Here is a 15,518-nt window from a genome sequence, read left to right on the forward strand (position 1 = left end):
CAAGGGGTCCGATTACACAACAGCTCCTCTCCCATCTGCCAGACGTTCAACGTTGTATTGGTAACTACAGGCCATTAAAACTAAGGGTAAGTCGGGAATTTGGGGACCATGTTACAGACTGCCAGTATCTTGAACATGAAACGTCCACATTGCAGGTGAAATTGAAGGGCCGTTCGTGCAAGTTGTTGTTACGATCCAGGTAGTTGAGGATATACATGAGCATCAGACAGGGGAATATCAAAATATTCATCTTCAATGTCGCCCTGAAACCTGGTCTTTTATATTCTTCTGGTGTGAGTGCCCTCAGGGTATCTGGCATTGCCGCGTTGGCTTGATCCTCATCAAGACAATCGGACTTGTGAAGGACTTCTTCATTATGCGAGTGCGACGGGCTGAGATCCTGCTTGTTATCCATGATGTGATATAAGGTATGTATTATAATCTCTGGCATTCAGGACGGGCCCTGCGACATACTTATGTCGAGAGATGGGAGCGAAATTGGTGACCACGTCTACCCCAGACTTCCCCAGACTCGACCCCTCATACTTCCCCGGAATCCGCTTTTGGAAATCGACCCGGACGACCCGGATTTCCTAATATGGTAGGTCGCTTTCCCCAACCCTTTTTCCCTAGCTTCCTGCATGGCTATGTATGTGACTGCAGTGGGCCAAGTGCGGAGAAGGTCGTTCGCAAGCACTGAGAATACTGTTACAAGGGATGAGAACATCAATGATTGTATTGTGATCTTATAATTTGTGTTAGGTACATTGTTCGAACACCATATCATTGCGCGATGGTCGGCTATTTACGTCTCTCAATCTTGCGAGCCAGATTGGGGTCTTCCTCGCTGAAGGCTGCCATTGTCCATCGTTCATCGAACGGCTGGCGTTTGTCTACAAAGCGAAGGTCGGCTGATACTCGAACCCGACCCTTTTCCGACTCATTCATGGCGCCAGCATGGATCATGTATGGGGTATGAAACACGATATCACCAGCCTCATACTCGCCCTAAACGTTTGTTAGCAAATGCTCGATTGAGATGTTGTTCATCAAACACTCACCACAAACCACTCCCGACCCCAGTTCTTTCCAAACTGTGACGAGTTCCGATCAAGCCACCCACCCTTGTTCATACTCTGATTGACTGCCGAAATCTTTTGCGCATCGGTAAGATTCGCATTCAGACGCGTGAAATCATCCTCATACTGCTTTCCCAGATCATGCGACCGGTGCAGATAGATCAATCCGCCTCCTTTTCTCTCAGTATCCCCGATCGGCACCCAAGCAGTGATACTAGTCGGCGGTGCCGTGCGGAGGAAGATCTGATCGTAATGCACAGGCGACGACTCGGCTCCCGGAACTGCGCATCTCAACAACAAACAAGGCAAACACCACGGGTCCTCGAATCCGCAAAGCTCCCTGACGAACGGTTCCACCTGTTGGGCCACTTCGTCTTTGAATGCAAGATAGAACGGCGCCACGTGGCTATTGATCGCGTTGTCAAAAAACGGCCCTTTATCTTCAAAGCCCATGGCTAGACGGACACCGCCGGGGAGAACGAAGTCGCGCCAATCCGCGCCGGAGAAGATGCCCTCCTCTGGATCGGTGTCGGGTTTTAACATTCCGGATCCTTGGTTGACGAAGCTGCGGTACTCAATCAATCAACCAATCAATCAATATTCTATTAACCTGGTGGAGCCTATCTATTGAAACGACAGGCTATGCAGGCGCTTCGCCGAATGAAGCAGAATCTCGAGCCCTTACGCCATATAAACTCACAAACGCAGTAGATAAATCATAAAATAACGCAACTAAACCAGCTGTTGCCCGTCTGCCGCAGCCCACTACGTCTCCTGACGCTGTCTCTCCTTCCGCCTCGTTCTATATAGGTGGTTCGTGAGTGGTATGCGTCACTAGTAGCGGCCTGACCCAGGCCGCCCCCTAAAGTTCCATGTAACCATCGTCCTCCTCGTCCAGTCGAGCGAATCGGAATTGTTGAAAGAGGCCTGTTTGTTGCATAAATTCGGCGACGTAGCGGATCGCCTGCGGGTGTGCTATAACAGCGTCATAATGCTGTATATGCCCACGCAGTCCCTCTATCTGATTGGGGTGATCCATCATTATCCTCCTGCCGGCCGTGTGCAGCGAGCACTCCAGAAGGACGTGCCTAGGGGTCTGGGGCCCTAGGTCACAGGCGCACTGATCGGAGTCGACCTGTTTGATCTTGTAGAGGAAGTGCCTTAATCCTATCCTCATAGTGCGCATCTGAATAATAATCGAGGTGTGCAGTTTACTGAGATGCTCGTAGAGCCGTAAATTCTTCTTGTCTGGTTTAGACAGCAGCTGCCTCGTCGGCCTGCCTACTTTTTGTCTTTCCTACTGCTTTGCTCACTCCGTACGCAGGCGTTGGTGCGTATCTTTTTTAGCTGCAGCTGCAAGTCGTATATTTGGTCGGTCCCGCATCCTTACTGAGCTTAGTTTAACTCTTTTTATTGCAGCCGCCTTAGCTGTTTGGTCTGCCTTTTCGTTTCCCTCCACCCCGATGTGAGCGGGGATCTAACGTAGTTCAATATCCTCCAGGCCCTCGCTCCGCAGGGCCCTAAACCTCCCGTAGATAGTCCGCAGTGCGTACTGACCCGATGGCCGGCCAGGGTTGCGCACAGCTTGAATAGCTGCCTGGCTATCTGAGAAGACCGTGATCAGGGTGGGTTTCGCTCGATCCAGGGTCATTTGGGCCCCTTCCAATTCTCTCACGTAGGCCGTAGAGTCCAGTTCCGTTCCTAGGTACTTTCCAGCGGCCCTGTCTGCTCGAATAGAGACCGCGGCAGCTCTGATAATCCCCTGATAACCGCTTCCATCTGTATACCAGATCTGACGGTCCTCGCGGCAGATTCTATCGTGGGTCTGAACTGCCTCCTCCGCCCCCTCGGTGATGCACCTCAGGGGCAACTCCCATGGGGCCAATACATGAGCCCGTCTGGTCTCCCACTCCTCCTGCCTGCTGCCGTACGCATATAGCGGGCCTGTTTTCTTCCACTTCAGCGCTTCCATCGGAGAGTATCCGGAGACCTTGAATGCCTCTTTCGACCTTTCCCAGCGCAGCCCCCGGGGGCAGGCCATAGCCGGCCCGATTTGGATCCGAATGGCTGCCTCCTGAATGGTTTGTTGCATCTGTATTTGCATAGGGGGGAGGTAAAGCTCTGCCACCAATGCGGCCGAGGCCGTGTTACGAAACGCGCCACTGATAAGAACAGCTGCGCGGGTTTGAATCCTCTGGAATTCATTGACCGTCTTCTGGAGCTTGTTGTAGCTGACGGTACGGATCGTTCTAGCACAGGGTCCTGGCGAAGCGGGTTCTTGAAATTAATGAGTTCGAACTTATCGGAGGCGAATTTGGACGAATGCTGCCTTGACCATACCGCAGCCTTATCCAGGGCCCTCTCTAGAAGGCGCTGGTTGACCGCGTAGCTATCCGAGATGGCCAGGGTGGCAACATCGTCAATCCACCCGTAGGAGACCGTCTTGCCTCCCTCTAGGAGGGGTGGCTGAATCCGAAGGGCCTCAATACCGTCGATCGATAGGGCGCGAATGAGGGGGGTATTGAATAGGAGGAATAGGATCGGCGATATGGGGGACCCCTGGGGGATCCCGGTAGGGATTAAAATAAGGTTGCTGAGATATCCGGGGAGCTGCAGCCTTATAGAACGGTTTGATAGGAAGGACTTGAGCCAGCCGGCGAAGAAGCCGAGCCCTATCATACGTAGATTATGGAGGAGCCGTATATGCGAGACGTTGTCGAAGGCGCCAGCCACGTCTAGGAGCATCATGCTGACCTTCCGGTCCTTGCCCCAACTCTCAAAGATCCGGTCAAGGAGTAACTGGGTCAGGTGGTCGACTGAGATGCCCCTGCGGCCCCCTAGATGGTTCCTGGGTAGGAGATTACGCTCCTCCAGGGCCCAGGCGATCCGTACCGTAGCTACGGCCTCCAGGATCTTACCGAGGGTATTCAGGAGCACTATAGGTCGGTAGGTCTTAGCGATGCGATAGTCCCGGGGGACTGCTTTACGCAGTACTACAGTAGTCGATTGTTGAAAGTATTCCGGGTTGTGTCCAAGACGTAGGCACGCGTTAAATATCTGTTTTAGTGCAGTGAGGAAGAGGAGACCTCACCCAGCCAATGCCAGACCTTGTTAGGGATACCATCCGGTCCTTGTGCTTTGTCGGGAGGTGCCCGCCTAGTACAACGGAGCACCTCGTTGCTCGGTGAGGTCCGGGAAGTCGGTCTGGGGGGGGGGGGGTATACGGGCCATAGGGATGTCAGAGAGATCGGCCGGGGATGGTTTAGGGGAAAAGACCTTGCGAAACGCTTCTACTTTTTGTTCTGCGGTCTCTACGAGCCCGCCATCCGTCTTCAGCGTCGGTATAAGGCCTCCGCGGGCCTCCCTGCTCTTTGCCCATTTATCTGCCTTCCACATGCCTCAAGGGGCCTGATTCGGTAGCCTTGCGGACCCAGGAACGGTGGCCCTGGCGCAATGCCTTAGCCAATACCTTTCCTTTCCGGTTTTTGACTTTGGTGTAGCGCTCCCACCAGAGGCCCGCAGTAGGATCAGTAGAAGCTGAGGTACTCGCGACGACACTTGTTGACCAGGTCTCGGTCGATGATGTCTTTGATCTGTTCATTACATAGTCATGGTCAGTTTGTGGTTGAGGCACGTTGTGTGGAAAGCCTTCGATTAGTGGGAGGCACTGGAGGAAAACTCATACCCAGATTACACCATCTTCCCGATACCGTCGTCGAAGTTCCTCAATCGGCGTGTCGCTCGTCAAGGGCGTCAAGAGCTTCACATTCTCGATCTCTCCGCCGTAGGCTCGAAGGTTCAAAGATTCTTTGGCGATTTCGGATGAAAGCGTGGTGGTTGTCATTTTGTCGATTTTTCTCACTTGGCTCGTTAGAGTTCTGTAGTCATGAAGCCTTATGCTTGTTCAGGAATATAACAGTAACTTGAATTTGACTTCTTAAAAGCCAATTTTGCCATTTTATAAGTGCCTCTTCTCAAGCCCTGAGGTGGGGGTTCGCTGGGATCCCGGGGAACGTTGACTTCCTAATTAGGTAACCCGGATAAATTTCCCGGGGGATCCTTCCTGACCGCGTGTCGCCCCGACCAATCTGCCAGGAAGGTTGAGGAAAGCAACATCGGAAGTGGACTATAATGAGGGGAAATCGGGGACTTTGAGCGGGATTCTAGACTAGGGGGTTTCTAAGGCGGGGTGAAGGTTCGTCCCCAAGACGCTCTTATGATTGCTAACTCTGGAGTAGAGAGCGTTGATTCTGGAAGCACAAGTGAGCAATGAGGTACTAATTCCTGTTCCATTTTGTTTTTCCGCAGGGGTATTGCTATTCCGTTGGGTGAGTATGAATTCTGCCGGAGCAATAAATTTCAGCGCTTGATGTGCTATCCTTGAGCACTTTTTGGAGATAAAAGAGCAATAAGAAATACGACTGAGTCTGTCATCTTCCAGATCCTGGACAATAATATGCTGTCATTTTTGAATCGACTTGTCTTCGATTATATGCCAACAACTATGCTTTGCAGTGAAAAAAATGATGATGATGATGATGATGATGATGATGTTGTTGTTGTTGTACAGCCATCTACGGAATTCCTCGTTAACAACTGGAAGAAGGAGAGTGAATATAGAACGGTGGTTGAAATTAAGGAGTGCATATGAAGAGTTTCCGGCTCATGGCGTTCTTATTCGGTATCATCCGGAATATATCACTTGTCAGGGGCAGCATTCTAAGAGGCACGTACCCAATAGAGATTAAATGGGCCCACTTGTGATAAAGTTTCTATGGAGATATCATTTTGATTCACTATGTTGGATGAGTTACTTCAGAGACCTCATGTTCATATAAATACCCCTCTTGGAGAGCTGTTTCAGCTCTTCTTATCGCCAAGATATCTAGTGTGGTGGTATTGAGCTCTACTGAACATCTTCAACAAAAAGAACCCCTAAAACAGATACAGTCAGCTGTGTGAAACCAACTTCACGTCTCGAATATTGACAGCATGGAGAACCACCCTGATCTATGTCGTTGCCATCCCTGTGCCCACATTCGTGAGGGCCGGGAGGCAGAGGTTTGCCCTTGTGGCGATTGTCTCGAGTTTCTAGCAAAGTGCTGCTGTCTCGACTGTTATTATATGCTTTTGGCGGCATGTATTGATTGCCGCAGGGCGGCAATTTCCTGGCAGCGCACCGAGAACCAGATGCCTCAGGGTAGCCGAATTCCCAATGCTACAACGCCATCCGGACTCCCACGCTACGAATTTCCTGAAGAATCATTGTGCCATGAGCATTATGGTCTGAATTTCCCCCCTGACACAGAAGCCCATGCCGAAAGTCCAAGCGAAGCCGATTCGGGAGTATCAACAGCTGCAAACACACCTACCGATGACAGTGAGAGCCAGGGAAGCCAAGGCACTCAGAGCACCCAGAGATGTCTTCGGTTGGGTCGCTTCGAGGATTATCGCCGTCGTGCTACAATGGGTGCACATGAGGCTCAGCTTACTGCCGAGTTCCAGCAGGGCGGCGACTCCCCGACTTTCACTCCCGTGAGTCCAGTTATGACATATTCTGATGACCAGGCCGAGAATCTGGAGCCACCTTTTTCTTCTCCCGTTGATTCTGGGCAGCCCAATACTGGTTTCTCGGGGCCTCTTAGCTCGTCCCCTGGTATTTCTCGAATTCCGGCCGTGGCATCGGATATTATATTTCCTGATGTTCCCTCTACTGATCCCAATACTGTTGACTTCGAACCTTTTGACTCGTCCCCTGGCGCTTATTTTGCGGCCGAGGAATCGAATATAATATTCCCTGGTGTTCTCTCTACTGATCCCAACGCTGTTGACTCCGACCCTTTTGACTCGTCCCCTGGCGCCTATTCTGCGGCCGAGGAATCGAATATTTTCTTCTCCTCGAATGGAGTTCCAAGCTTTGATCATAACCAGATCTCCTCGAATGGGTCACTGGCTTCTTCCCATCACCAGCAGCCTATGGTTCCTTTAAGTATATTTTCGCATCCCAATCCTAATCCCGAACGCTTTGGCTACAACCCTTCTTTCGACCAACTTCCGGCACCCATGTCTTCAAATTACCCTTCCACGGGCTTTATGATGCCACCCAACAATGTGCCAAATGACCGCTTCCGGAGATACGGCATACGCCAGCCCCCAACCTACAAACCGCAGCCTAGAAATGAATATGGACTGCTATTCGGTGACCAATCGACAGGCTGGTCTGCGACAAATACGAATCTACCACCAATCAATTGGCAGAGAGGAGGACAAGGCCATCCGTCGGGCTATAGTGGCCCGCCGGATGATTGGCAAGCGTATTCCGGGCCTACATGCACATACACTCCCACCACTCCCATTGGTTCTGGATTTTACCCTCCAACTCCAGGTATTTGAGTAAGCAGTGCACATGCTAGGTTCCTTTCCTTGAATGGAATTGTGTGGGCTCAGGGTTTGGGCATTGGTCAGTGGCAAAGTGACCAGGCAAAGTCCATTCACTTCTAGCATCCTAAATTGCCCTGGCACTGGAACTTTTTGTATTTCTCTACTGTCCTCTTAATTTCAATCTGGTTATTGTTTCTGCTGTACACCAGCGTCGGAGATATAAATTTTCGAAAACTGATTGATTCCTTGTTCTATTTGCTATAGTGGCCAGATATGCTGTTGATTTGTAATTTTCTTCTTGATTTTCACATTCTCTTTGTATTCTTATGCAATTCAAACCCCCCACTTTTTGTTTTTTTACAATATATTATTGGTTCTCTAAGCAAAAAACTATTACCCGTACTTTGCCTATAGAATTATTTTTATCCTCTTAGTCCCAATGCTATGATGAACTACGATAATTCGCTTTCCAAGCTTCAAGTAGATATTCATCTAAGGGTGCTGCAATTCTCGAAGCCTACTCTGATCAATTCATACAATTGTACAGTTCAACCCTTGTCATTTATAATGTATCTGACTCTCTAATAAGCTGGCTTTCGGCACTGAATCAGTCAAATTCGACTCATAGGGTTTGATTAGACGTAACTCTTGATATAGCACATACAGCTACGCAGTATTCATGAGGCTGCTCTAAGAGGACAATATTGTCATCGCCTCCTTGACCAGCAATTGCAATATCGTTGTGTCGGAAAATTCCGTTGTAAAAACTCCGTACTGAAGTTTGAGGCCTATGAAAAGCACATGGGAATGATGATGGTATGAGAATAATATTTGATTTTTATCCCTTAATTAATGAATCTATGCTGCAACTCACAGGCGTAATCGCTCTCTCAATATCACCCAATAACTTTGTTTTATGAACTGTACATCGTTTCTTGTTATGACTTTCTATCGGAACTTCCCGATAGGTTGGCATATGGGCAAAATAAATCCTACAAGATAAGTGGGCACACCCATCGTCCCAGGATGTTGCTACTGGTTGCTTCGGGGTACAAGATTTGGGAGGAGGATGGAGGCGAGAATTTTGCCCAAAGGGAAAATGCCGGTAATTTTGCCGAAGGAATACTGTACCAGCGACTTTGCAGTGAAACAACTTGCCCTCATTGGAGAACATATAAGCGCCTCAAGGCTCTAGGAATCAAAGAACCCAACTTTTTATTTGTGCTCTTCCAACCAACCAAACTATCTGTCTGTCATCATGAACACTCATCGCTCATCCATGTCTAGCCCGGCGCTCGGAAACGTTGAGGTTACTCGAGGGTCTTACTACATCTATCGATACAATGGTGCTGCCAACGGTACATCCGGAATGACTCCTCCCCAGTCCCGACCTATTAGCTATACTAGTTCCTCGCGCGTTCCTGGAACCAGCACCACGAGCAGGAGAACTGGATGCAGCTCTAGGTCAAATTCGACAACTCGAGGCGTTTCTTCGGTCAGCCCCATGTTAAGCCATACTAGCCGTCCTTCCTCAATGAGCCCAATGGGCGTTGGCTCTCGCTCTAGCCGTTCAAGCTCCATGCATCCCGGTAGCTCCATTTATCCTGCTAGCCCCATGCACAGTCGCCCTACATCAACTGCGCGGCCCAGTTATACCACCCCTACCGCTCCTAATGCGAGCAATACTGCTCCACCACCGCCACCGCCTAACTCGGCAGCAGGGCACTCTACCGCTCGTTCTTCGGCTATGCCTGGGCCGAGTACTCAGGGTCGTCGCAGTTCATCCTCAGGTCCTAACAACTCCTCCACTACGCAAGCTAGCCGTAAACCTAGATACAGTGGTGGCTTTCAGCTCTCCTCGAACCGTCCGAAGACCTCTGAGCAAGGTGCTTCTACTAAGAAGCCGCCGCGCAAAGGTTGCAATCAGCAGTAGTAAGGGTTTATGAAGTGGAGCAGTGATTTATTGATGCTGAAACAAGGCATTGGTTGAAATACGGTCTCGAATTGACCGGGAAAAAAAATCCTATTTTCTTTAGTGGTCTTGAATCACGGTTTCCATTTTTATTTCAGAGATTAATGTTTTAAAATAATTGTTTGGTCTTGCGGTACAATGGTTTCAGAATGACAAGTTTGATATCTGTTGTCATTATTTTGCTTCGTGTTACATATTTTAGTTTGAATTCTTTCTTTCTTACTTTCTTTCTTACTTTCTTTCTTACTTTCTTTCTTACTTTCTTTCTTACTTTCTTTCTTAGAGTTTTCAACTTGTTCTCCACTTTGAGCTTCTTTGGTCATCAATTAAATTGCGATGGACTGGCAAACTTCCAGGTCTTTTCTTTTCTTTTTCCCTTTGAATAAAATAAAATAACCCAAAAAAGTCTATCTTATCTCTACATACCCATACACAGATTCAGTAGACAAAACCTTGTCAACACCTGCCCTTCAAAAAAGTCTATTCTGCGTATTGTACGGTCACCATCTGGTCTCCGACTACCTACTAATAGTAGATAGTATTAGCATCTAATCAATGCTGAATCTTGCAGTTTTACATAGCATCATGTTTCGAGCCTCCGTAGAAATTCAAGCGCTCTATCCACCCTACACTTTTTTATCTCATTCTGTACCCATCTCAATATTACTTTTTTTGATAAGCTGGATCACACAACTAAATGAAATTGAATAAGTTGTTGAACTATTAGCACGTCAAACTCATTCTGATCCGTTTGCTATTCTATCAAAATTGCCACTCCCTGGTAATATCGACAGATAAGGATAGTTTAGTAATGTCAAAAAATCTAGCCCCAGGGCACGATTCAAACATGATATGTGTAGCTCCGACTTCCGGAAAGAGAGGCGTCGGAGCATGGTAATTCCCTCTACTGTAGATCGATTTTCAGCATGGATTATTGAAAATCGCGATTTCCCACTTTATTTGAACGGATTAATCAATGGATTGTCAGACACGTACCGGGTATGCACTCCGAATCAACAACATCGATTGGATATAAGTGCACCTTTTAACTCTGATTGGTCAATTAGAAAGTTCTTTCAGCATCAATGCTCTCAATGGCGCTGTCTCTACGATTTGAATCCACTGAGTATCAAAGTTCAAGCTTTCTAACAGGTATTATCGTCAGGGCGGCGGTCGTCGTCGTGAATCAGGCCGTGGTCAGTCCGGCCGTGGTTCAGGAAATGGATCAAGTGACGACTACTATTCGGGAGGCTATAGCAGAGATAGCCGACGAGACTACTCCGGCACTGCTTATGAAAACTATTATGGTTCAGGCTCCAGTGGTTCGCGAAACCAGGGCAGCAACAACTACTATGGGTCCAGCTCCCGTGACCAAGGGCATAGCGGCGGTTCTTCTGGCGATTGCCGTCTCCGGCAGGCGGCTGCCCGTAATGCCTACTACGATCCATATCGTGGATACTATGACGGCAGGGCCTCTAACAACTACACGGGCGGTCTTCCTGGATCTGGACGGCATTCTGGGGCTTGCGACGAGCGTCAAAGAATGTTAACCACGACTACCAGGACATGTACAACAGGTCTTACCTTTACCCGAACGCACGGCAGCGCGGATCTGGTCTTTTCGCGAGCGGTATGTCACAGCGTGATCTTCAAATCCAGCGTGAAGCTCGTCAGCGGCAAGCGGACCGGCAGGCCGCTTATGATAGACCTCCTCCTGGCATTTCTTGGGACAATTGGTACGGATCACGAGGCAACTATCGGAATCACACTCAACGAGATGCAACTTTTCGTCGTGTGGAGCGTTAATGATCACCGCAGACTTGGGGACACTTTTGGTGATACTGGTCGCTACTGCGGCCGGCAGCCGGGTCTACCTTTGATGAAACATGGCTTTCTTTCTCATGGGTATACCGAGTGCATTGAACATGCACGTCTCCTCAATTCATTTTCCTTTCAGCCTATTCTCCCTTTGTTTTGAAGTTGGTATTGTCACCAAAGTTGGCATGATTAAAGGTTCTGGCTAAATGTTAACCTAGCAGACTAATAAGATCAGCAATAATTGCCGAGCCCGTGACCAAACAGGAAGCCGAGCCAATCGTCCATTTCCCCCGGATATGCCCACCAATAAGCCCTCTTCCCTCTCCGTCGCCAAGTTGACCCTAATTAAGCTAAAAGGCACTAAAGAGCAGCCTGACTACCACCTGTGTAACGTATCCCCGTGTCCATCAGCCCATTAGCCAAGAAAACACGGCTCACAGGTACCGACTATTGAAATATTCGCGGGGAAAGTGCAAGGGGGTTTGCACAAAGCCGGGGTCATCCTTACCCCTCTCTCTGGCAGTCCCCTGAGATGAATTCTTTTAAACTCGGTGAATCCTCCTTCGCCTGATGATTGCCTTCCAGCACCTGCGTTCTTCACTATGCAGCAATTCGTCCTTACGCTCCTAGCCTCCGCGCTGGCTGCGCCAACTTCCCTCGCAGCCGTTACGAACTGGGACCAGGCATATACGCAAGCCAAAACCGATCTCGAGAAGCTCAGTCGATCCGAAAAAGTTGGAATCGTAACCGGTGTGACCTGGGAAGGTGGTCCCTGTGTCGGCAACACCTACGCCCCCAATTCAATCGACTACCCCTCGCTCTGTCTCCAAGATGGACCTCTGGGTATTCGGTTCGCGAACCCGGTGACCGCTTTCCCCGCGGGCATCAATGCAGGAGCGACGTGGGATCGCAGCCTGATGCACGCCCGTGGGGCGGCGATGGGTGCGGAGGCCAAGGGCTTGGGGGTTCACGTGCAGCTGGGCCCGGCGACGGGTCCGCTTGGGAAGAACCCCGACGGAGGAAGAAACTGGGAGGGGTTCTCGGTCGACCCTTACCTCACCGGTGTGGGGATGGAAGAAACGATTCTCGGCATGCAGGAATCGGGGGTCCAGGCCTGTGCCAAGGTATGTATCGTTGTTTGACCCCGCGCGTGTTCGCTGAGACCTACTGCTGAGGCTTACATTCTTGGGCAAATAGCATTGGCTTGGTAATGAGCAGGAACATAATCGTGAGACAATTAGCTCCAATATGCCTGACCGTGCCACGCATGAGCTCTATGCTTGGCCGTTCATGGATGCCATCAAAGCCAATGTTGCCTCCGTGATGTGCTCCTACAACAAGGTGAATGGAAGCTGGGCTTGTGAGAGCGACGCGATTTTGAATAAACTGTTAAAGGAAGAGTTGGGCTTCCCCGGGCATGTGCTGTCTGATTGGAATGCGCAACATACTACCATCAACAGCGCCGTTTCTGGGCTCGACATGACCATGCCGGGAAGTGACTTCAACTCTCCGCGGGGCAACATTTTCTGGGGTAAGAATCTTGAGGCTGCAGTTGCCAACGGTAGTGTGGCCGAGTCGCGTCTCAATGATATGGTCACTCGTATTCTGGCTGGATGGTATCTTGTCGGCCAGGATCAGGGTTACCCGGAGGTCGCATTCAGCTCGTGGAACGGCGGCAAGGCGAGCGTTGACGTGACGAAGGACCATGGCTCGATCGCACGCGCTGTCGCTCGTGATTCGATTGTTTTGCTTAAGAATGACGATGAGGTGCTCCCCTTGAAAGCGCCCGGCAGCTTGGCTATCATCGGTCAAGATGCGATTGTAAACCCTGACGGAGCCAATGCCTGCAGCGACCGTGGCTGCAACAAGGGCACATTGGCTATGGGCTGGGGAAGTGGAACTTCGGAGTTTCCCGTGCGTTTAATCCCTTTTACTTGTTTTCGGTCATGTTTCTAACACACGGACTCTAGTATCTCATCGCCCCTCTGGACGCGATTAAGGAGCAAGCCGCGCAAGATGGCACCACGATCATTCCTAGTACTACTGACGACACCGCCGCTGCTGCTTCTGCTGCTGCTAAAGCTGACACGGCAATTGTGTTCATAACCTCCGATGCAGGTGAGGGATACATCACCGTGGAGGGCAACGCCGGAGACCGTAATCACCTCAACCCATGGCACAACGGCAACGAGCTCGTCAAGGCGGCAGCCGATGCCAGTGACAACGTGATAGTTGTCGCCCACAGCGTTGGACCAATCCTCTTGGAGACTATCCTGGAGCAACCTTCGGTCAAGGCCATTGTCTGGGCCGGTCTACCTGGTCAAGAGAGTGGAAATGCCTTGGTCGACGTCCTGTATGGTGACACTTCCCCAAGCGGCAAGCTGCCCTACACCATTGCCAAGGAATTTGCCGACTACGGCGCTCGCTGGACCGATAGCCTGAATGACGATTTCACCGAGGACATATTTGTTGACTACCGCCATTTCGATCAGAACGATATCGAGCCACGCTATGAATTCGGCTTCGGTCTATCCTACACAACATTCGAATATGACAACTTGGCCGTGAGCGTCTTCACCACGTCAGGTCCCGCCACAGGGGAGATCGTTCCCGGGGGTCCAGTTGACCTGTTTGAGTCCGTTGGCACAGTCTCCGTTATTGTGACCAATGACGGGGAAACTGACGGAGCGGAGGTGGCTCAGTTATACCTGGGTCTGCCAGACTCGGCACCCACCACTCCCCCGAAGCAACTCAGAGGGTTCGACAAGCTTGATCTCAGCCCGGGGCAATCAGCTCAAGCTAGCTTTGAGCTAACTAGACGTGACTTGAGCTACTGGAATGTGGCTCTGCAAAAGTGGGTGGTTCCCAGTGGAGAGTTCACGGTGTACGTGGGCAGCTCGAGTCGGGATATTCGTGAGGAGGATACCTTTACTATCGAGTAGAGGTGTCTTTAGATGTGCTGATACGAGTGGTATGGGTATGATAGAGGTACCTCGTTGACCTCATGCTATACATAGCATTTGTGAACGCCTTTTCTTCCATTTATACAAATGACGGTTGCTAAATTCAGTTATCCATGCATGCCACCATTAGCCCATGTGTAGCGTGTGGTCTACTGTCTTCTGGATTTTGGATCTACCGTTCCCTTCTCTAGAGAAGAAAATCGGAACACTCATCGTTATGATCCCTTAGAATCGACTAGAAGTTCCCTCGATCTGGCATGACGATAATACGGAGTAACTGTAGGACACGGTTGTAGGTCACCTTCCTGGACGCCCTCAGAGCTCAGTCGCGGTCACCAACTATATGGCTAACCTAGGAGGTGTAAAACAAGATGGAAATGGCCAATGACTTGATCGTATTAAAGGCTTCCCACTAGCTAACTGACTAGGTGTAGAACATGACGAGGTCACGCTGCTTGGTTGTCCGGTTACGTTACCCAGCATAATACCATGTGATACCTGTCTTTACTGAATGAAAACCCCACCTTTTCCCCTCACTTAACCTCGTCCCTGTCCAAAAACAGGGGGATTTTTCGCTTCTATTTCTCAATTCATCCTCTGTACGTATTTCATAACTTTCTAACTGGCGAATCTACTTACAGTATTTATTCTGATAGGTTTTTTTCTTTGTGACTATATCACAAGTGACAATTATTAAACTATAGCAAAGTACCGAAGAGGTCATCAACTACCTAGGAGCTGATGTCAAGAAAGACGATAAGAATAGCAGGAAAATACTACGCTCAGAGGATGGAATTGATCTTGGTTGGGCATATGGAGGAGCTTCATTAATGGAGCACTTAAGTTTGTTGAAGAAAGAGATGAAGGAGAAGGGGTATAAAGTGAGTATATAAAGATTGCTTTTCAGATGGCCAGTTCCTTACTAGCTAATATTAGGTTCTTCGTTGCACTGCCTGCCATTTTATCACCACCGTGAGACTACGAAATCGCACTAAACAATATATTTTGCTACCATTAAACGGATCACCTCTTCTTAAGCCAGGCGGGATATTGACAGAACAACGTGCGCATATCATCAAAAACGAGCCGCTACTAGAGGCAGGCGAAAAGGGCGTGGATCTTATATGTATTCCTCTTGAAGGCAACGATAGAGAAAACGATGTGGGCCAACACGTGGAATTGATGCATGGTAAATAAGTGGACGCTATAGCAGGAATGCATTTCCATTCTGTGGCCGCGTGAGATGACTAATCCGCTTATATCATCGCCTTGCTTGACCGGACCGATCATGCAACCGATCAATAT

At 49.5% G+C, this 15,518-nt stretch overlaps 6 protein-coding genes across 6 annotated transcripts; 3 read left to right on the forward strand and 3 right to left on the reverse strand.

The window, feature by feature from the left end:
• Positions 1-801: 801 nt before the first annotated feature.
• KD926_002583 (uncharacterized protein) lies at positions 802-1,622 on the reverse strand (the record flags this gene model as incomplete). The annotated part of the gene is made up of 2 exons (XM_053094277.1): positions 802-1,008; positions 1,062-1,622. 2 exons carry the CDS (start codon positions 1,620-1,622, stop codon positions 802-804), a joined length of 768 nt encoding a protein of 255 aa, XP_052950952.1.
• Positions 1,623-2,556: 934 nt separating this feature from the next.
• KD926_002584 (reverse transcriptase) lies at positions 2,557-4,475 on the reverse strand (the record flags this gene model as incomplete). The annotated part of the gene is made up of 3 exons (XM_053094278.1): positions 2,557-3,273; positions 3,321-4,072; positions 4,304-4,475. 3 exons carry the CDS (start codon positions 4,473-4,475, stop codon positions 2,557-2,559), a joined length of 1,641 nt encoding a protein of 546 aa, XP_052950953.1.
• Positions 4,476-4,606: 131 nt separating this feature from the next.
• KD926_002585 (uncharacterized protein) lies at positions 4,607-4,923 on the reverse strand (the record flags this gene model as incomplete). The annotated part of the gene is made up of 2 exons (XM_053094279.1): positions 4,607-4,672; positions 4,765-4,923. 2 exons carry the CDS (start codon positions 4,921-4,923, stop codon positions 4,607-4,609), a joined length of 225 nt encoding a protein of 74 aa, XP_052950954.1.
• A 1,346-nt stretch (positions 4,924-6,269) lies between these two features.
• Positions 6,270-7,472, forward strand: KD926_002586 (uncharacterized protein; the record flags this gene model as incomplete). Its single annotated transcript, XM_053094280.1, has 1 exon — positions 6,270-7,472. The coding sequence occupies one exon, from the start codon at positions 6,270-6,272 to the stop codon at positions 7,470-7,472; it is 1,203 nt and encodes a 400-aa protein (XP_052950955.1).
• Positions 7,473-8,718: 1,246 nt separating this feature from the next.
• On the forward strand, positions 8,719-9,393 carry KD926_002587 (uncharacterized protein; the record flags this gene model as incomplete). The annotated part of the gene is made up of 1 exon (XM_053094281.1): positions 8,719-9,393. The coding sequence occupies one exon, from the start codon at positions 8,719-8,721 to the stop codon at positions 9,391-9,393; it is 675 nt and encodes a 224-aa protein (XP_052950956.1).
• Positions 9,394-10,279: 886 nt separating this feature from the next.
• On the forward strand, positions 10,280-14,192 carry KD926_002588 (beta-glucosidase; the record flags this gene model as incomplete). The annotated part of the gene is made up of 5 exons (XM_053094283.1): positions 10,280-10,326; positions 10,585-11,267; positions 11,836-12,374; positions 12,448-13,164; positions 13,221-14,192. 5 exons carry the CDS (start codon positions 10,280-10,282, stop codon positions 14,190-14,192), a joined length of 2,958 nt encoding a protein of 985 aa, XP_052950957.1.
• Between the last annotated feature and the right edge of the window lie 1,326 nt (positions 14,193-15,518).

This window comes from Aspergillus affinis (genome assembly GCF_023601865.1).
Source record: "Aspergillus affinis strain CMG 70 chromosome Unknown NODE_156_length_72552_cov_88_431238, whole genome shotgun sequence".
Lineage (NCBI taxonomy): Eukaryota > Fungi > Ascomycota > Eurotiomycetes > Eurotiales > Aspergillaceae > Aspergillus > Aspergillus affinis.